General features: G+C 43.2%; 1 protein-coding gene across 1 annotated transcript; it reads right to left on the reverse strand.

Moving 5' to 3' along the window:
- Positions 1–425: 425 nt before the first annotated feature.
- LOC125524021 (glutelin type-D 1-like) lies at positions 426–2,739 on the reverse strand. Its single transcript, XM_048689100.2, has 3 exons — positions 2,476–2,739; positions 996–1,725; positions 426–886 (listed from the first exon to the last, which is right to left on the reverse strand). Exons 1-3 carry the CDS (start codon positions 2,669–2,671, stop codon positions 736–738), a joined length of 1,077 nt encoding a protein of 358 aa, XP_048545057.1. The 5' UTR covers positions 2,672–2,739; the 3' UTR covers positions 426–735.
- Between the last annotated feature and the right edge of the window lie 19,435 nt (positions 2,740–22,174).

Raw genomic sequence — 22,174 nt, forward strand, 5'->3', positions numbered from 1 at the left:
GGAGGGGATTAAACGAACAGGGCCTGATTGGGTTGGGAGGTAGACGCTTAGACTGAAAGGCTATGAAGATTTCTGGAAACAAAAAATGTTTAGGTGGCAAAGACTCTATTACAATTTTTAGCTAAAAGGCTGTGAAGGGGTTCTGGGAACGAAGAAGGGCCTTTTTCAAACACATGAACTTAAATAAGAAATAGTTTCAAATTCAAAACAATAAAACCACGCTTAGATTGAGTGTAAAATAGTATGGAGGTGTTTCTTTACGGGTGTAACTTACCGGCTAATGAGCAATTTCCGTCCGGAAACGAAACGGCCAATAGAGGCATGTATTTTTTTTTACAGAGGTATTTGAAATGAAAACACTGATCCAAACAGGCCTTAAGTTCTATTAAGTAAGAATAAGAAGCAGGGAAAAAAGAATTCAAAAAGAATTTACTTTCAGGCAAAAAGAAGAAGAAGCACTAGTAGAAGCAGTAATTAAGAAAGCATATAACACAGGAGGCAAACAATTTCTCCCGAATTTAACGATCGATTGCATTCATCAGTTCTGATAATAGCTCAGGCCGGCAACAAACACTCACACTTGATTTAACCTATGACGAAGTGACAGAAACATTCTGATCTGTCAGGGGCAACTAAGATAGATTTTGCAGAGCTAACTGACATACTCACGCTCAAAGCCTAACTAAATTTATTGATTTCTGCCTAAGGCGACAGGCCGATGTGCAATGAATGGCCCTAGTTGGGGGCGAAGAAGATCTCGGAGTCGAGCCTCTTGGACCGGAAGAGCTTCTCCATCTCCGGCGTCGTGTTGAATGACGCCTCCAGCACCTCCGGCGAGATGGCCTTCCACACCGATGTCTTCCCCGCCAGGTGGCTGAAGATCGGGCTGCAGCAACAATGCTATTATTAGATCATCCCCATGGATTAATTTCTAGAGAAGCACAAGTGCACAACACCATGACAAGTAGAATTTGTTTCAGTAATGAATTCCTTACTTGGGGGTGGTGATGATGGAGAACCACTCCATGCCAGAGGCATCAGCGATCTTGGACACAACGTGGAAGCGGGGCACGATGAAGAGGCTGCCGCCCTCGATGCGGGTCTCCAGCACACGCTTGCCGTCCGGGCCGACGACCTGCACGCGCCCGCTGCCACGGACGATATACGTGACCTGGTACGCCGAATCGCACGAGAATCCAGGGGAGCACATGGAGTGGGCGTCGATCCTGACCAGGTCAGCCCCCAGCCCGACCTCCTTAACAAGCGGCAGGTTGGCCGTGTTGAGCACCACCACACGGCCGCCCTTGGGGATGTCCACGTCGAGCTTGGCCTCCAGGCAGTTGAGCGCCATGTCCTTGCGGTCCTCTGCGACAGGCTCGGGGAGCTTCTGCCCGGCCGAGAGCTTGACGATGCCGGAGGCTGGCTGGCTGGAGACGAGCTTGGCCGCGTCATTCTGCTTGAGGTCCCAGGCGCGGCCGACGAACTCTGTGGAGAAGCCGGTGAAGATGCCGCTGGCGCCCGTGAGCTGGAAGTTGGTGAACTGGCCGGGCCTGTGGCCCTTGGAGGTGTCGCCAAGGAAGAGGATGACGAGCTCCGTCGCAGACCCCGGGGTGTTGTGCCACCAGGTGACCACGCCGAACGGGAGCGCCAGAGCGTCACCCTCCTTGACGGCGACCACCTTCTCCTTGGTGGCCTCAGGCAGGACGATGCCACAGGTTCCCTTGCCTGTCAATCATAGATCAAAATGAGCAGTATTAGTACTACGAAACTCGTGGAAAAACAAGTCTAAACTGTTGATTAATGTTGCAACGAAATTCCGAAAACAGCATGCATGTTAAGATCGGAGGAAAACCAACACGCATGGCCAAGTTGTGACGTTACAGAAAGATTTGATTAAAACAACAGGGCAAAACCAAATAAATGAAACATTCAGGACCTCTTAAGCAAAGAGATTTATTCAAAAGAAACGCAATAATAGTTCTTCTGTTATTATTGATTCGAAATAAGTGGGATCTGATGGAGACACACTTAACCTGATGAAACCGAACCCCAAAAAAAAAATACTAGCACGATTTCGGAACTGATCACAACGTGTGCATTCGTCAGACAATTCAGGAGAAATATGTCTCCCCTCAATCCCAATCTAGGTTAGCATTCGATCTAAACTGATTCGATAAATACGCTAGCATCTACGAACCAAAATTAACCTGACGAAACTAAACAATTCAGCAAACAACAACAATAATACTACTGTATTTGTTTTTGCTAACCTGACGAAACTAAACAAAACTAGCACGATTTCAGAAGTGATCACAAGTAAACAACGTGTATTCGACAGAGAGACAATTCAGGAGAGCTGCGATCCAAAATGAACGTTACCATTCGATTAATACACTGGCATCTACTAACCAAAATTAATTGAGTCAGATCGATCGGTTGGTCGGCGATCGAGATCGATCGGTTGCATGCACATACCTTGGAGGACGTAGGCGACCTTTGCGGAGTCGGAGTAGCTGGGGAGGGACATGCCGCCGGCGGCGAGCGAGAGCTTGGCTGCGCCGATGGAGGCGACACCGAGCATGGGCAGCTCGGCTGGGCTCCACTCGTAGTAGGCGCCGCCCTCGCCGCCGTACGCCTTCGCCGGCTGCCTCGGGGTCAGATCCACCGCCATCGCCGCGAAAAGGAGAGGGAACACGAGCTACGATCGATCGAGGTTCTGGAAGTGCCGGGGGCAGGAGAGGAGAGTGCGGATGAGGCGATGTGGGATGGGATCGGGCGCCGGCTATTTATAGCCCAGGAACCGGGAGGATGGAAGGCTGCTCAGCCTCATGGATAAGGTTAACGGCCGTATTAATAGGAGTGGATTAGGATTAACATAGGATAGTTGTTTTCCTTTTTTTTTGACTAACATAGGATAGCCAAACAAGTCAAAGTGTATTTAACATAAAAAATATTGTGAAACAACATAGTACCGAAGTTATGGTTGGCAACATTCTAACACCAATTCATGTTAACATAAAAAAAATTCTAACCTTCATGTTTGAATTGAAACTCCTGCTTTACCTACTTTCATTTTCTCTTGGAGGAAGAGTGGTTCTTGTCCTCCCTCTTTATGAATTCATATAATCAAATACAACAAATTATTACTCCTATATTTTTATTATAAAAGTTGGGGCATTTGTGAAGGCTGCAATGAATAATATTTAAAAGATTCATTCTCATATTTTACTTTCTGAGCAAACTAAAGGTTAATAAGCCAACTTGCATCTGATAATATTTAAGGTGTCATCCTTTGCAAGCTTCACCAGTGTTGCTCCACTGATAATGATGCCGTGATACTTTGTTCTAAAAACTAAAGAGCCAAGTAAAATTAATATATGAACCCCTGCTTAATGATGAGCTAGCAGGGGAAGTTTTTGTTGGGTCGGATTTTGTTTGCAGGTCGAATGATCATTGGCTCATTCAATTTAAACATCCAAAATCGTAGTGGTACAACAAAGACAAGGTAAGCACCTGGCCAATATCTTGATGTTGAAGCAAAAAAAAGCACATTGCTTATCAAGTTTATCTTCTTAATTCGATATTTAGATAATTTTGAGATACTGCCATAAATAGTTGCAGTTATCAATCAGATATATTTCATTATTTATTTTGTATAGCGGGATAGGTTAAGCATTTGTTCATTGGTATCGAACATTAAAATTGATGCTGAAAAAAATATATCTCAACTAGGTGCATAGTAGAGTATTTTGGTACAACAAGGACACGTTCTAGAGACATCACTATTTTCTTTATATTAAGTACCTGAAATATTAAACCTTCATATACTAGGTGCTAAGATTTGGTTTTGTACGATTGAGTCAAACTTACTTACCCTCTCGCAAATGTGAGAATTCAAAGTGAGTAGTGTACTATCAATAATAAGTCGCAAATTCAGTTATTTAAAAAAAACTACTTTGGCAAATATTAAATTTTGTATTATTTTGTACATTTTAGTTCAAATTTTGGCTTATACTAAAAATCCAAACTTGAAATAGTTGACATTTTGTAGTGCAAAGAAATGGAGCCGATATTATTACTTACATTATACGTGCAAACATTATTGTATTTCCTGACTCAATGCTCAAAAATTATTCGAGACAAGACTTTTAACACTCGGGTGCCCCTACACCATCTTTGACAGTAAATTCAGAAAAAATTGAAACAAAATCAAAAAAATCTGAAACTTCGGAACATCAAACATGATCAAACATTCGATATTCTTGCAAAGTTTCAGCCTCAAATAACATTCGAGGAGCCCTAACCTAAAGAACCAAAGTCAGTGTTCAAAGTTTATGTGCACTTTTGAGCAGTACCTTCTTTTTGTGAGGGCTCCTCAACTGTTATTTGTGTCTGAAAAATTGCAAGAACATAAAAAAATTGATCATCTTTGATCCCCAAAGTTGCAGACTTTTTTTGCTTCTTTTTTCATTTTTGTGAATTTATTGTTCATGAGGGTGTAGGGGCACCCGGGAGCTATCACACCTTTCTCTAATGAATTTTTAAGAATATACATACCAATTTAAAAATGTAAATGTTTAAATTAAGGAATCCTCCTTCACATATATTTAAATGTATATAAGCATTACAAAGTAAATATGCATGATGTGTAATTATACCATATATTACACAGTAATGGAAAGAGAAATAATATCCTTAGAGCATCTCCAATAGAATATGCATATTTAGAGATGTAGAAATTTACATCTTCAAAAGGTGCTTTTTACATCTTCACAAAAAGGGCAACTCCAACAAATGATGTAAATTGATGATGTAAAAGTGCAACTCCAACAAATGACGCAAATGGAGATGCAAAACTTGTTGAACGGTCGCGGGGACGGCGGCGGCGCGACGCGATTCGAGGTGCGGAGAGGATGAGGACCGGTGGAGCAGTGACGAATGAGCAGCGGAGGGGCGGAGGAGCGGCGAATCAGGGCGGCGGAGCAGCGGCAGAGGATTGGTGATTCGAGGCAGAGAGAGGAAGAGGAGCGGCTGCAGAACACCCACGGATGGCCCTGACACTACAGAGAACATGGCGGCAGCTCCGCGCGTGGGCGGACAGTGTCGCACTGCGGGAGGACGGTGGAGGTGGGAAACTGTCGGCTGGCGGTGTGGCCCGCCTCCCCTACGTTTGGCGGTGGGTCGGGACTAGGAACAAGACCACCCTGTCCATGACCACGCTATGGAAGCCATGAGGGCAGTCGAACCTCCGGGCAAGATTTGATTCGAAACGGAGATCGATATCATATCAGCCGGTGTGGAGGACAACACTACTCCGGCGTGGTAGGCGGTGAGGGACAGGTAGGAGGAGTAGCGGCGGGGTCGGAGGTGGGTGTGTAGGCGGGGGTGGCGGCGATTTTGGGCGAACTCGGCCAACGGCGGAGTTGGGTGGGCGGGCGACGGTTGCGCGGAAGCAGATGGAAGGTAGTTCGGTGGTGGTGCGCGGCTGGCAATTTTACATCTCCTATACGTGGAGATGTATATTTCCATCGTGAGGTGTTGTATTTAACATCTCTGGGAGGTGGAGATGTAGTTTTTCTTCATCTACATCATCTGTTGAAGAAGAGGGGTTTTGGGGCCTCGGAGATGCAAAAGTTAGTTATTTTTGCATCTACATCTTCTATTGGAGATGCTCTTATCCCGTGAAGATGCACGGGTTGATGACTAGTATATATTGAAAACCTCACACATGTTGTGACACTCCCCAATGCGCCCCGAGACTAGAAGTAGTTCGGTGCAGTCCCAAAGATGATATCCCTACCATCGAGCCAACGGTCCTCCAGAAAGAGAATAGTTATTTATTGCTTGTGTTGTTGACACGTCCCTCATGCATTATATTTACGAAAAGGGTTTCAGCGCTTTATATTTTAAAGCAAGCATCATCACATTTAAATCTGAGCAAACCGATGCAAACACACACCACTGCACACAACACACCCATCCAAAGCAAAATACAAAGGTGAGCTAACTACAGATGTGTGAAGAAGAAAACTTGTAGCTGGCGGAGACCACCACGAGCAATCCACAACGGAGAGGTGAAACGGACAACGATGAAGCCAGGACTCCAAAACGGTGCCTATCAGAAGGGTATGACCACGGATAGCCATCACCGCCTGATCCCCAAATCAAGTTTTCATCCGGAGCAAGGTGAAAGGAGTGGGAATGCAGCGACAGAGCCTTCAGGAAGGATATTGTTGGGGAACGTAGTAATTTCAAAATTTTCCTACGCACACGCAAGATCATGGTGATGCATAGCAACGAGAGGGGAGAGTATGATCTACGTACCCTTGTAGATCGATAGCGGAAGCGTTATGACAACGCGGTTGATGTAGTCGTACGTATTCACGGCCCGACCGATCAAGCACCGAAACTACGGCACCTCCGAGTTTTAGCACACGTTCAGCTCGATGACGATCCCCGGTCTCCGATCCAGCAAAGTGTCGGGGAAGAGTTCCGTCAGCACGACGGCGTGGTGATGATCTTGATGTACTACTGTCGCAGGGCTTCGCCTAAGCACTGCTACAATATTATCGAGGATTATGGTGGTAGGGGGCGCCACACCCGGCTAAGAATATGATCACGTGGATCAACTTGTGTGTTTCTGGGGTGCCCCTGCCTCCGTGTATAAAGGTTCAAGAGAGGAGGAGGCCGGCCGGCCCCTATGGCGCGCCAAGGAGGAGTCCTCCTCCTAGTAGGAGTAGGAAAGAAGTGGGGAGGGAGAGGGAAAGGGGGGCGCCGCCCCCCCCCCTCTCCTAGTCCAATTCGGACCAGGGGGGAGGAGGCGCGCGGCCCACCTTTGGCTGCCCCTCTCTCTCTCCACTAAGGCCCATATGGCCCATTACTTCTCCCGGGGGGGGTTCCGGTAACCCTCCGGCTTTCCGGTTTTCTCCGAAATCACCCGGAACACTTCCGGTGTCCGAATATAGCCGTCCAATATATCAATCTTTATGTCTCGACCATTTCGAGACTCCTCGTCATGTCCGTGATCACATCCGGGACTCCGAACAACCTTCGGTACATCAAAATGTATAAACTCATAATATAACTGTCATCGAAACCTTAAGCGTGCGGACCCTGCGGGTTCGAGAACGATGTAGACATGACCGAGACATGTCTCTGGTCAATAACCAATAGCGGGACCTGGATGCCCATATTGGCTCCTACATATTCTACGAAGATCTTTATCGGTCAGACCGCATAACAACATACGTTGTTCCCTTTGTCATCGGTATGTTACTTGCCCGAGATTCAATCGTCGGTATCCAATGCCTAGTTCAATCTCGTTACCGGCAAGTCTCTTTACTCGTTTTGTAATACATCATCTCGCAACTGACTCATTAGTTTCATTGCTTGCAAGGCTTAATTGATGTGCATTACCGAGAGGGCCCAGAGATACCTCTCCGACAATCGGAGTGACAAATCCTAATCTCGAAATACGTCAACCCAACATGTACCTTTGGAGACACCTGTAGAGCACCTTTATAATCACCCAGTTACGTTGTGACGTTTGGTAGCACACAAAGTGTTCCTCCAGCACACGGGAGTTACATAATCTCATAGTCATAGGAACATGTATAAGTAATGAAGAAAGCAATAGCAACATACTAAACGATCGGATGCTACGCTAATGGAATGGGTCATGTCAATCAGATCATTCAACTAATGATGTGATCCCGTTAATCAAATGACAACTCTTTGTCAATGGTTAGGAAACATAACCATCTTTGATTAACGAGCTAGTCAACTAGAGGCATACTAGTGACACTCTGTTTGTCTATGTATTCACACATGTATTATGTTTCCGGTTAATACAATTCTAGCATGAATAATAAACTTTTATCATGATGTAAGGAAATAAATAATAACTTTATTATTGCCTCTAGGGCATATTTCCTTCAGTCTCCCACTTGCACTAGAGTCAATAATCTAGATTACACAGTAATGATTCTAACACCCATGGAGCTTTGGTGCTGATCATGTTTTGCTCGTGGAAGAGGCTTAGTCAACGGGTCTGCTACATTCAGCTCCGTATGTATCTTGCAAATCTCTATGTCTCCCACCTGGACTAGATCCCGGATGGAATTGAAGCGTCTCTTGATATGCTTGGTTCTCTTGTGAAATCTGGATTCCTTTGCCAAGGCAATTGCACCAGTATTGTCACAAAAGATTTTCATTGGACCCGATGCACTAGGTATGACACCTAGATCGGATATGAACTCCTTCATCCAGACTCCTTCGTTTGCTGCTTCCGAAGCAGCTATGTACTCTGCTTCACATGTAGATCCCGCCACGACGCTTTGTTTTGAACTGCACCAACTGACAGCTCCACCGTTTAATGTAAACACGTATCCGGTTTGCGATTTAGAATCGTCTGGATCAGTGTCAAAGTTTGCATCAACGTAACCGTTTACAATGAGCTCTTTGTCACCTCCATATACGAGAAACATATCCTTAGTCCTTTTCAGGTATTTCAGGATGTTCTTGACCGCTGTCCAGTGATCCAGTCCTGGATTACTTTGGTACCTCCCTGCTAAACTTATAGCAAGGCACACATAAGGTCTGGTACACAGCATTGCATACATGATAGAGCCTATGGCTGAAGCATAGGGAACATCTTTCATTTTCTTTCTATCTTCTGCAGTGGTCGGGCATTGAGTCTGACTCAACTTCACACCTTGTAACACAGGCAAGAACCCTTTCTTTGCTTGATCCATTTTGAACTTCTTCAAAATCTTGTCAAGGTATGTGCTTTGTGAAAGTCCAATTAAGCGTCTTGATCTATCTCTATAGATCTTTATGCCTAATATGTAAGCAGCTTCACCGAGGTCTTTCATTGAAAAACTCTTATTCAAGTATCCCTTTATGCTATCCAGAAATTCTATATCATTTCCAATCAGTAATATGTCATCCACATATAATATCAGAAATGCTACAGAGCTCCCACTCACTTTCTTGTAAATACAGGCTTCTCCGAAAGTCTGTATAAAACCAAATGCTTTGATCACACTATCAAAGCGTTTATTCCAACTCCGAGAGGATTGCACCAGTCCATAAATGGATCGCTGGAGCTTGCACACTTTGTTAGCTCCCTTTGGATTGACAAAACCTTCCGGTTGCATCATATACAACTCTTCTTCCAGAAATCCATTCAGGAATGCAGTTTTGACATCCATCTGCCAAATTTCATAATCATAAAATGCGGCAATTGCTAACATGATTCGGACAGACTTAAGCATCGCTACGGGTGAGAAGGTCTCATCATAGTCAACCCCTTGAACTTGTCGAAAACCTTTTGCAACAAGTCGAGCTTTGTAGACAGTAATATTACCGTCAGCGTCAGTCTTCTTCTTGAAGATCCATTTCTTCTCAATTGCTTGCCAATCATCAGGCAAGTCAACCAAAGTCCATACTTTGTTCTCATACATGGATCCCATCTCAGATTTCATGGCTTCAAGCCATTTTGCGGAATCTGGGCTCACTATCGCTTCTTCATAGTTCGTAGGTTCATCATGATCTAGCAGCATGATTTCCAGAACAGGATTACCATACCATTCTGGTGCGGTTCTCACTCTGGTTGATCTACGAGGTTCAGTAGTATCTTGTCCTGAAGTTTCATGATCATTATCATTAGCTTCCTCACTAATTGGTGTAGGTGTCGCAGAAACAGTTTTCTGTGACATACTACTTTCCAATAAGGGAGCAGGTATAGTTACCTCATCAAGTTCTACTTTCCTCCCACTCACATCTTTCGAGAGAAACTCCTTCTCCAGAAAGTTTCCGAATTTAGCAACAAAAGTCTTGCCTTCGGATCTGTGATAGAAGGTGTATCCAATTGTTTCCTTTGGATATCCTATGAAGACACATTTCTCCGATTTGGGTTCGAGCTTATCAGGTTGAAGCTTTTTCACATAAGCATCGCAGCCCCAAACTTTCAGAAACGACAACTTTGGTTTCTTGCCAAACCATAGTTCATAAGGCATCGTCTCAACGGATTTCGATGGTGCCCTATTCAACGTGAATGCGGCCGTCTCTAAAGCATAACCCCAAAACGATAGCGGTAATCAGTAAGAGACATTATAGATCGCACCATATCTAGTAAAGTACGATTACGACGTTCGGACACACCATTACGCTGTGGTGTTCCAGGTGGCGTGAGTTGCAAAACTATTCCGCATTGCTTCAAATGTACACCAAACTCGTAACTCAAATATTCTCCTCCATGATCAGATCGTAGAAACTTTATTTTCTTGTTACGATGATTTTCAACTTCACTCTGAAAATCTTTGAACTTTTCAAATGTTTCAGACTTATGTTTCATTAAGTAGATATACCCATATCTGCTTAAGTCATCTGTGAAGGTGAGAAAATAACGATATCCGCCACGAGCCTCAATATTCATCGGACCACATACATCTGTATGTATGATTTCCAACAAATCTGTTGCTCTCTCCATAGTACCGGAGAACGGTGTTTTAGTCATCTTGCCCATGAGGCACGGTTCGCAAGTACCAAGTGATTCATAATCAAGTGGTTCCAAAAGTCCATCAGTATGGACTTTCTTCATGCGCTTTACACTGATATGACCTAAACGGCAGTGCCACAAATAAGTTGCACCATCATTATCAACTCTGCATCTTTTGGCTTCAACATTATGAATATGTGTATCACTACTATCGAGATTCAATAAGAATAGACCACTCTTCAAGGGTGCATGACCATAAAAGATATTACTCATATAAATAGAACAACCATTATTCTCTGATTTAAATGAATAACCGTCTCGCATTAAACAAGATCCAGATATAATGTTCATGCTCAACGCTGGCACCAAATAACAATTATTTAGGTCTAATACTAATCCCGAAGGTAGATGTAGAGGTAGCGTGCGATCACATCGACTTTGGAACCGTTTCCCACGCGCATCGTCACCTCGTCCTTAGCCAATCTTCGCTTAATCCGTAGTCCCTGTTTCGAGTTGCAAATATTAGCAACAGAACCAGTATCAAATACCTAGGTGCTACCGCGAGCATTAGTAAGGTACACATCAATAACATGTATATCACATATACCTTTGTTCACCTTGCCATCCTTCTTATCCGCCAAATACTTGGGGCAGTTCCGCTTCTAGTGACCAGTCTGCTTGCAGTAGAAGCACTCAGTTTCAGGCTTAGGTCCAGACTTGGGTTTCTTCTCTTGAGCAGCAACTTGCTTGCCGTTTTTCTTGAAGTTCCCCTTCTTCTTCCCTTTGCCCTTTTTCTTGAAACTAGTGGTCTTGTTGACCATCAACACTTGATGCTCCTTTTTGATTTCTACCTCCGCAGCTTTCAGCATTGCGAAGAGCTCGGGAATAGTCTTGTCCATCCCTTTCATATTATAGTTCATCACGAAGCTCTTGTAGCTTGGTGGCAGTGATTGGAGAATTCTGTCAATGACGCAATCATCTGGAAGATTAACTCCCATCTGAATCAAGTGATTATTATACCCAGACATTTTGAGTATATGCTCACTGACAGAACTGTTCTCCTCCATCTTGCAGCTATAGAACTTATTGGAGACTTCATATCTCTCAATTCGGGCATTTGCTTGAAATATTAACTTCAACTCCTGGAACATCTCGTATGCTCCATGACGTTCAAAACGTCGTTGAAGTCCCGATTCTAAGCCGTAAAGCATGGCACACTGAACTATCGAGTAGTCATCAGCTTTGCTCTGCCAGACGTTCATAACATCTGGTGTTGCTCCAGCAGCAGGCCTGGCACCTAGCGGTGCTTCCAGGACGTAATTCTTCTGTGCAGCAATGAGGATAATCCTCAAGTTACGGACCCAGTCCGTGTAATTGCTACCATCATCTTTCAACTTTGCTTTCTCAAGGAACGCATTAAAATTCAACGGAACAACAGCACGGGCCATCTATCTACAATATACATAAGCAAGATACTATCAGGTACTAAGTTCATGATAAATTTAAGTTCAATTAATCAAATTACTTAAGAACTCCCACTTAGATAGACATCCCTCTAATCCTCTAAGTGATCACGTGATCCAAATCAACTAAACCATGTCCGATCATCACGTGAGATGGAGTAGTTTCATTGGTGAACATCACTATGTTGATCATATCTACTATATGATTCATGCTCGACCTTTCGGTCTCCGTGTTCCGAGGCCATATCTGTATATGCTTGGCTCGTCAAGTATAACCTGAGTATTCCTCGTGTGCAACTATTTTGCACCCGTTGTATTTGAACATAGAGCCTATCACACCCGATCATCACGTGGTGTCTCAGCACGAAGAACTTTCGCAACGGTGCATACTCAGGGAGAACACTTCTTGATAATTTTAGTGAGAGATCATCTTATAATGCTACCGTCAATCAAAGCAAGATAAGATGCATAAAAGATAAACATCACATGCAATCAATATAAGTGATATGATATGGCCATCATCATCTTGTGCCTGTGATCTCCATCTCCGAAGCACCGTCATGATCACCATCGTCACCGGCGCGACACCTTGATCTCCATCGTAGCATCGTTGTCGTCTCGCCAATTTTATGCTTCCACGACTATCGCTACTGCTTAGTGATAAAGTAAAGCATTACAGCGCGATTGCATTGCATACAATAAAGCGACAACCATATGGCTCCTGCCAGTTGCCGATAACCCGGTTACAAAACATGATCATCTCATACAATAAAATCAGCATCATGTCTTGACCATATCACATCACAACATGCCCTGCAAAAACAAGTTAGACGTCCTCTACTTTGTTTGTTGCAAGTTTTACGTGGCAGCTACGGGCTTAAGCAAGAACCAATCTTACCTATGCATCAAAACCACAACGATAGTTTGTCAAGTTGATGCCGTTTTAACCTTCGCAAGGACCGGGCGTAGCCACACTCGGTTCAACTAAAGTTGGAGAAACAGTCACCCGCAAGCCACCTATGTGCAAAGCACGTCGGGAGAACCGGTCTCGCGTAAGCGTACGCGTAATGTCGGTCCGGGCCGCTTCATCCAACAATACCGCCGAACCAAAGTATGACATGCTGGTAGGCAGTATGACTTATATTGCCCACAACTCACTTGTGTTCTACTCGTGCATATAACATCAAACCATAAAACCTAGGCTCGGATGCCACTGTTGGGGAACGTAGTAATTTCAAAATTTCCCTACACACACGCAAGATCATGGTGATGCATAGCAACGAGAGGGGAGAGTATGATCTACGTACCCTTGTAGATCGATAGCGGAAGCGTTATGACAACGCGGTTGATGTATTCGTACGTCTTCATGGCCCGACCGATCAAGCACCGAAACTACGGCACCTCCGAGTTTTAGCACACGTTCAGCTCGATGACGATCCCCGGACTCCGATCCAGCAAAGTGTCGGGGAAGAGTTCCGTCAGCACGACGGCGTGGTGACGATCTTGATGTACTACTGTCGCAGGGCTTCGCCTAAGCACCGCTACAATATTATTGAGGATTATGGTGGTAGGGGGCGCCGCACACGGCTAAGAATATGATCACGTGGATCAACTTGTGTGTTTCTGGGGTGCCCCTGCCTCCGTATATAAAGGTTCAAGAGAGGAGGAGGCCGGCCGGCCCCTATGGCGCGCCAAGGAGGAGTCCTCCTCCTAGTAGGAGTAGGACTCCTACTAGGAGGGGGAAAGAAGTGGGGAGGGAGAGGGAAAGGGGGGCGCCGCCCCCGCCCCCTCTCCTAGTCCAATTCGGACCAGGGGGGAGGAGGCGCGCGGCCCACCTTTGGCTGCCCCTCTCTCTCTCTCCACTAAGGCCCATATGGCCCATTACTTCTCCCGGGGGGGGGGGGTTCCGGTAACCCTCCGGCTTTCCGGTTTTCTCCGAAATCACCCGGAACACTTCCGGTGTCCGAATATAGCCATCCAATATATCAATCTTTATGTCTCGACCATTTCGAGACTCCTCGTCATGTCCGTGATCACATTCGGGACTCCGAACAACCTTCGGTACATCAAAACGTATAAACTCATAATATAACTGTCATCGAAACCTTAAGCGTGCGGACCCTGCGGGTTCGAGAACGATGTAGACATGACCGAGACATGTCTCCGGTCAATAACCAATAGCAGGACCTGGATGCCCATATTGGCTCCTACATATTCTACGAAGATCTTTATCGGTCAGACCGCATAACAACATACGTTGTTCCCTTTGTCATCGGTATGTTACTTGCCCGAGATTCGATCGTCGGTATCCAATACCTAGTTCAATCTCGTTACTGGAAAGTCTCTTTACTCGTTCTGTAATACATCATCTCGCAACTGACTCATTAGTTGCATTGCTTGCAAGGCTTAATTGATGTGCATTACCGAGAGGGCCCAGAGATACCTCTCCGACAATCGGAGTGACAAATCCTAATCTCGAAATACGTCAACCCAACATGTACCTTTGGAGACACCTATAGAGCACCTTTATAATCACCCAGTTACGTTGTGACGTTTGGTAGCACACAAAGTGTTCCTCCGGCACACGGGAGTTACATAATCTCATAGTCATAGGAACATGTATAAGTCATGAAGAAAGCAATAGCAACATACTAAACGATCGGATGCTAAGCTAATGGAATGGGTCATGTCAATCAGATCATTCAACTAATGATGTGATCCCGTTAATCAAATGACAACTCTTTGTCAATGGTTAGGAAACATAACCATCTTTGATTAACGAGCTAGTCAACTAGAGGCATACTAGTGACACTCTGTTTGTCTATGTATTCACACATGTATTATGTTTCCAGTTAATACAATTCTAGCATGAATAATAAACTTTTATCATGATGTAAGGAAATAAATAATAACTTTATTATTGCCTCTAGGGCATATTTCCTTCAGATATGACGTGAACGGAAACCGCCACTGTCGGCAAGTACACAGACTGGGCAGGTGATGTACCCTGGCGCTCACACCCCTCCATTGCACCCTAAGCATACGTGTCGCCTCGAACATTGTCAGGGCTATGGAAACACACACACACACACATGCAAGGAAAGGGGGAGGAGGTGGACGCATCCATGACCAGCACACCTAGTGTCGGCAATGGATGGCTCGACCATGTCGGCGCCACCCATCCCTTTGACCAACCTCCCCTCCAAGCACCCCTTGTGCTGCCCGACCTCGGCGGCCGATGCAGCTGCACGCGAGGCCACCAATGACATGACCACCGGCAAGAACTGTTGGGAAACATAGTAGAAAACAAAAAATATATGTGTCCTTTGCGAAGTGTCTCGGATTAGGTCTCACTTGTGTGACGGTCTATGAGAACCATTTCGGATAAGGGGGGCATAGGTTAGGTCTCTAGTAGTAATATGTGACGATACACGTTGAATGACTTGTTTAGGAGTAGTATAAGTACCTAGCATGATCCCTCCCGTTAATGTTCTTCTGCCCAACCGAAGACCGAAAGCACGACCTCTCTACTTGGTTCAAGCGTACGGTCTTCACAATCCAGGAGATTAGAACTACACTATGATTCTAATCATGAGGATTACATGAACTAGGTTTAGCTCTAATTGATCAACTAGAACCAACTAGAAATAGAACTAGATGAACTAGAGGAGGCTCCAAAACTTCTATATCAATTATGGCTGAAACCTCTAGTATATATAGGTTGGAGGGGAAAGGGAGAGGTGCCACGAGGGTTAAGGAATCCTCCCCCTTTGGCAGACCAAGAGCAGGGGGGTTCCCCCTCCAATTCGGCCTCCCCTCCCTCCTTTCCATGGAAAGGGAGGTGCCACCCCTATTGGGCCCTTGTGTGGTCCAATTCTCTTTCCACTACATGCCCTTTTTAAGGACTGTTGATATTATATTAAATATAAAAGCCTCCTAAAACTTAGTAGAGCCTTTTATTATAAATTAACATCACCGGAAACACTTTCCACCTATATATTAATTATCAGTAATACCCGGTATTGCCCGATAAGCTCTGAAACCCTTTGGGTGAGGCCGAAACGCTTCTGGTTCCTTTTGGAACTATTTTGAATATTAATGAAACAATTCCACAAATAAATCCTTGTTACTCTTGTCATACTAACACTCAGAAAATCGTTATTAACTTAAGCTTGTGACCGCGTAGATTCGGTAAAACATAGACATGAACGAAACCCCTTCGTTCAATGACCGATATTGGAACCGTGGATGTCCAAATCGACCCCGATGATTACATGAATGACATTCGAGGGAACCTTTGGTTATCATATGATGTTCCCTTTGCTTCACGACACATTACAAAACCCAAGGTGTATTGGTATCCTCCTGAGTCATCCACATGCTCACTATACCTTTCTCCTCATTATTGATTTTGTTCTTCTTTCTCGTTGAAGTGTTCAGGCATCCCCGTGATATAGTCACTTGTGTCCAACCAGACGATAATATCTCTCCATAGCCGGAGGAGCAAATCCCACTCTTGAGCTATCTAGCCTCTTGTCAAACTTTCCAATGAGCTTGTAAACTGTCGTTATGATCACCTAATTACAGATAACGTTGAGCAACCTCAACGTTCATCGTACCATAAGAAGTAATTACGATACTAGCATGACTAAGGAACTAAAACTCACATTAACGCTCCATATTATAACAATTGATTTTGGACGATATTATCTCAAAGTATAACAAACAAGTTTTGGTCAATTCAATATAATCGTTCTTCTAACGTCATACTCTCAAAATTATTTTAGGACTACCATTATGCTTAATGATATCCTAAGATCTGGAAAAATGATCACAAACAACACTTGAGCTGGTCTTAGAGGTGAGTCAAGGAAACTTATTTTGCCATTTATCACTCCACATGTGCATATGAGTTTTTCACTAAATTGCATATTCCAGGATCTTAGCAGTTATAGCATGAAATATCAACTCTTAATTATGAATATGGAAATATAATAATACCATATTATGGCCTACGACTTATTTCCAACAAGGACGACTGCATAAAACCCCGCCATCAGCCAAGAATGCTCATCTAGGATTCCCACCTATGATACCATGCATCGTCTAGCTGCCGGAGCAACTGAAGCCTGGCCAGCCAGCGCACCCATGATCCTGTCGTTGTTGCGCCTCCACCACCCCCAGCCAAGGCCATGGCGAGGACATCCACCTGCAGCCCCCACCTATCTAGATCTTGATCTGGTAGTCCTGCCATCATCGCCGCCACACTCCCAGACGCGCCCATACACCAAACCTCCCGCTGAGGGACAACAGGGCGCCAGAGCACTGCATTGCCGTGGCGCCCGGGTCCGCCCCCGGCTCTGGCCCGGGACACCGGCCCGCACCAGACCCGCATGGGCGAGATGACTCAAAGACTCTGCCGACAACTGGGATTTGCCTATCCACGCCATAGAGCGGCGACGGGGGAGGAGGAGGAGGAGGGGTAGGGCAAGGTCTGACGGGATCGAGGGTTTCCTCCCAGTCACGTCACGAGGGCAATACGGGAGAAGGGAGGAGGGGTCATCCATTGTCGTGGTTTTCATGTAAATACACTCAGCCCATATGCATTATATTGACATGCCATTATGTGCCACATCAAATTTACCTATAGTACTATTACTTCACCTTACCACAAACTTAATTGTTATTCTTGCAATGTATGTTATTCTCTTCTTACCATTCTTTCTTTTCTTTCCATGGAAATCAATCTCAAACAAAAGTTTTGAATGTTGTATTGGGAAGTGAAATCCACAATCAAAACCACTTTGCTTTCTGGCATTGTGAATTATTAGTTTGATTTCACGGTTCATGGCTTACATAGGGTCGGTCCTCATTCTGGATGTCACTTTGTCTCCAATCTAAGAGAAAACTTATTTAGTTGGTGGGATTCCAGGTACCCTACCTATAGTCATTTTCATATCTCGTTGAGTATATTTCATATAGGGTTGGGTAGGCCGCTCACCTTGATGGCCTGCAATATTTTACATGGTTCATCGTCCTTTTGCATCGAAGATAAATAATGACACTATAAGAACAAATGTTAAGATGTTTGTGATAGGTATTTATTACCTAGACCTATCCAAAGATATTTGCAAGTACCAAAATAGGCATAAATATGTACAATACACTACATTCATCTAAGTGGAACAAATTAATTAGTTATTTTGTCTTTTTGTTTTACTTATAATTACTAGGGTTCAATTAAACAAGAGAATTAGGATTAACATAGGATAGTTGTTTTCCTTTTTTTAACTAACATAGGATAGCCAAACAAGTCAAAGTGTATTTAACATAAAAAATATTGTGAAACAACATAGTATCGAAGTTATGGTTGGCAACATTCTAACACCAATTCATGTTAACATAAAAAAAATTCTAACCTTCATGTTTGAATTGAAACTCCTGCTTTACCTACTTTCATTTTCTCTTGGAGGAAGAGTGATTTTTGTCCTCCCTCTTTATGAATTCATATAATCAAATACAACAAATTATTACTCATATATTTTTTATTATAAATGTTGGAGCATTTGTGAAGGCTGCAATGAATAATATTTAAAAGATTCATTCTCATTTTTTACTTTCTGAGCAAATTAAAGGTTAATAAGCCAACTTGCATCTGATATTATTTAAGGTGTCATCCTCTGCAAGCTTCACCAGTGTTGCTCCACTGATAATGATGTCTGTGATACTTTGTTCTAAATACTAAAGAGCTGAGTAAAATAAATATATGAACATCTGCTTAAAGATGAGCTAGCAGGGGAAATTTTTGTTGGGTCGGATTTTGTTTGGTGGGCGAATGATCATTGGTTCATTCAATTTAAACATCCAAATTCATGGTGGTACAACAAAGACAAGGTAAGCACATGGCCAATATCTTGATGTTGAAGCAACAAAAAGCACATTGCTTATTAAGTTTATCTTCTTAATTTGGTATTTAGATAATTTTGAGCTACTGCCATAAATAGTTGCAGTTATCAATCCAATATATTTCATTATTTATTTTGTATTGCGGGATAGGTTAAGCATTTGTTCATTGGTATCTAACATTAAAATTGATGGTGATTTTTTTAAATCTCATTTAGGTGCATAGTAGAGTATTTTGGCTCACCAAGACACGTTCTAGAGACAACACTATTTTATTTATATTAAGTACCTGAAATGTTAAACCTTCATATACTAGGTGCTAAGATTTGGTTTTGTACGATTGAGTCAAACTTATTCACCCTCTCGCAAATGGGAGAATTCCAAGTGAGTAGTAAACTATCAATAATAAGTTGCGAATTCAGTTATTTTCAAAAAAAATCTACTTTGGAAAATATTAAATTTTGTATGATTTTGTACATTTTAGTTCACAGTTTGGCATAGAATAAAAATGCAAACTTGAAATAGTCGAGGTTTTGTAGTGCAAAGAAACGCAGTGAATATTATTACTTCTATATTTCCTTACTCCAGTTTAATATATTTTGTAGTTAATTATCTGATTATTAAATAGACAAATCTATTGTACGTGCAAACATTATTGTATTTCCCGACTCACTGCTCAAAAATTATTTGAGACAAGACTTTCAACACTCGGGTGCCCCTACACCATCTATGTCGGAAAAAATTAAAACAAAATAAAAAAATCTGAAACTTTAGAAGACCAAACATGATCAAACATTCGACGTTCTTGCAAAGTTTCAGCCTCAGATAACATTTGAGGGGCCCTGACCTAAAGAACCAAAGTTAGTGTGCAAAGTTTATGTGCACCTTTGAGCAATAACTTTTTTTGTGAGGGCTCCTCGACTGTTATTTGTGTCCGAAATTTTCAAAGAATATCACAATTTTGATCATCCTTGATCCCCAAAGTTTCAGATTTTTTGCTTCTTTTTCATTTTTTTTGAATTTATTGTTCATGACGGTGTAGGGGCACCCGGGAACTGTCACACTTTTCTATAATTAATTTTTAAATATATACATACCAAATTAAAAACGTAAATATTTTAATTAAGGAACCCCCTTCACATATATTTAAATATATAAGTTTTACAAAGTAAATATGCTTGATGTGTAATTATACCATATATTACACAATAATGGAAAGAGAAAATAATATCCTTAGAGCATCTCCAAGAGAAGATGCATATTTGGAGATGTAGAAATTTACATCTTCAAAAAGTGTTTTTTACATCTTCAAAAAAGAGGCAACTCCAACAGATGATGTAAATTAATGATGTAAAAGTGCAACTCCAACAGATGATGCAAATGGAGATGTAAAACTAATTGAACGGTCATGGGGACGGCGGTGGCGCGACGCGATTCGAGGCAGGGAGAGGATGAGGAGCTGCGGACCGGCGGCGGAGGAGCGGCGAATCATCGCGGCGGAGCTGCGGCCGAGGAGTGGTGATTCCAGGCGGAGAGAGAAGGAGGAGCGGCTACAGAACACCTACGGTTGGACGCGACCCTGCAGAGAACACGGTGATAGCTCCGCACACGGCGTCGCGCTAGCGGGAAGGACGGCGGAGTCGGGAAACAGTCGGCTGGCGGCGTGGCGCGCCTCCCCGAGACGAAGCCATCTAGCTACTAGCTATGGGCGCGTAAGTCTGTGGTAAAGTACTCACACATCATCAGAAGGGCGACAAGGTTGATGTAGAAGCTCTCTGGACGAATCCCCCTCCGGCAGAGTACCGGAAAAGGCATCCAGATGGAATCTCTTGAGAACAGAAACTTGCGGTGGTGGAAAAAGTGTTTTGGGTGGCTCTCTGTTGGTTTCCCGATTTTAGAGAATTTATAGAGTCGGAGTTAGGACAAACGGAGCCACGGTGGGCACAAGGTACTAGGGCACGCCTACCCACCTGGGCGCACCCTTGTGCCTTGTGGCCACCTCGTTGTACGTCTGGTCTCCTCCCGAAGCTTCTAGGATCTCTCTTGTCCAGAAAAAAAATGTCAAAAAGTCTCGGGGTATTTGGACTTCGTTTGGTACAGTATTCCTGGAAAATCAAAAACAAGCAAAAAAGTAGCAACCAAAACTTGGCAATAAGTTAATAGGTTAGTCCCAAAAAGATATAGAATTTCATATAATTGCATATAGAACATCCAAGATTGACAATATAATAGCATGGAACAATAAAAAATTATAGAGACGTTGGAGACGTATTAAGCATCCTCAAGCTTAATTCTTGCTCTTTCTCGAGTAGGTAAATGATAAAAACAGAATTTTTGATGTGGAATGCTACCTAACATGTTCATCATGTAATCTTTCTTTTTATGGCATGAATATTCAGACCCGTATGATTCAAAGCAATAGTCTATAGTTGACATAACAACAAAAATAATACTCCGGTATACCAACAAACAATCATGTCTTTCAAAATAAAGATGCTAAAGAAAGCTATCCCTACAAAATCATATAACCTTGCCATGCTCCATCTTCTTAACACAAAGTATAAATCATGCACTACCCCAGTGTTAGCCAAGCAATTGGTTCATACTCCCTCCGTTCGGAATTACTTGTCACAGAAATGGATGTATCTAGATGCATCTAGATACATCCATTTCTGCAACAAGTAATTCCGTACGGAGGGAGTACTTTTTAACGCGCTTCAACTTTTTCAACTCTCACGTAATACATGAGCATGAGCCATGGATATAGCACTATGGGTGGAATAGAATATGGTGGTAGAGATTTATGTGCAGAAGACAAAAAAAGAGAAAGGGTCACATCGACGAGCTAAATCAATGGGGTATGTAGATGCCCATCAATTGATGTCAATGCGAGGAGTAGGGATTTCGATGCAACGGATGCACTAAGAGCAATAAGTGTATGAAAGCTCAAAAGGAAAATAAGTGGGTGTGCATCCAACTTGCTTGCTCATGAAGACCCTGGGCATTTGATGAAGCCCGTCATCGGAATATACGAGCCAACTTCTCTAATGAAAAATTCCCACTAGTATATGAAAGTGGCAATATAGGAGACTCTCTATATGAAAAACATGGTGCTACTTTGAAGCACAAGTGTGCAAAAGGATAATAACATTGCCCTTCTGTTTTTCTCTCATTTTTATTTTATTTTGGTGGACTCTTTTTTGCTTCTCTTTTTTATTTCCTCACTTGGGACAATGCTCTAATAATGATGATCATCACACTTCTATTTACTTACAACTCAAAATTACAACTCGATATTAGAATAAAA

This window comes from Triticum urartu, chromosome 7A (assembly GCF_056163025.1).
Source record: "Triticum urartu cultivar PI428250 chromosome 7A, HENAU_Tu73, whole genome shotgun sequence".
NCBI lineage: Eukaryota > Viridiplantae > Streptophyta > Magnoliopsida > Poales > Poaceae > Triticum > Triticum urartu.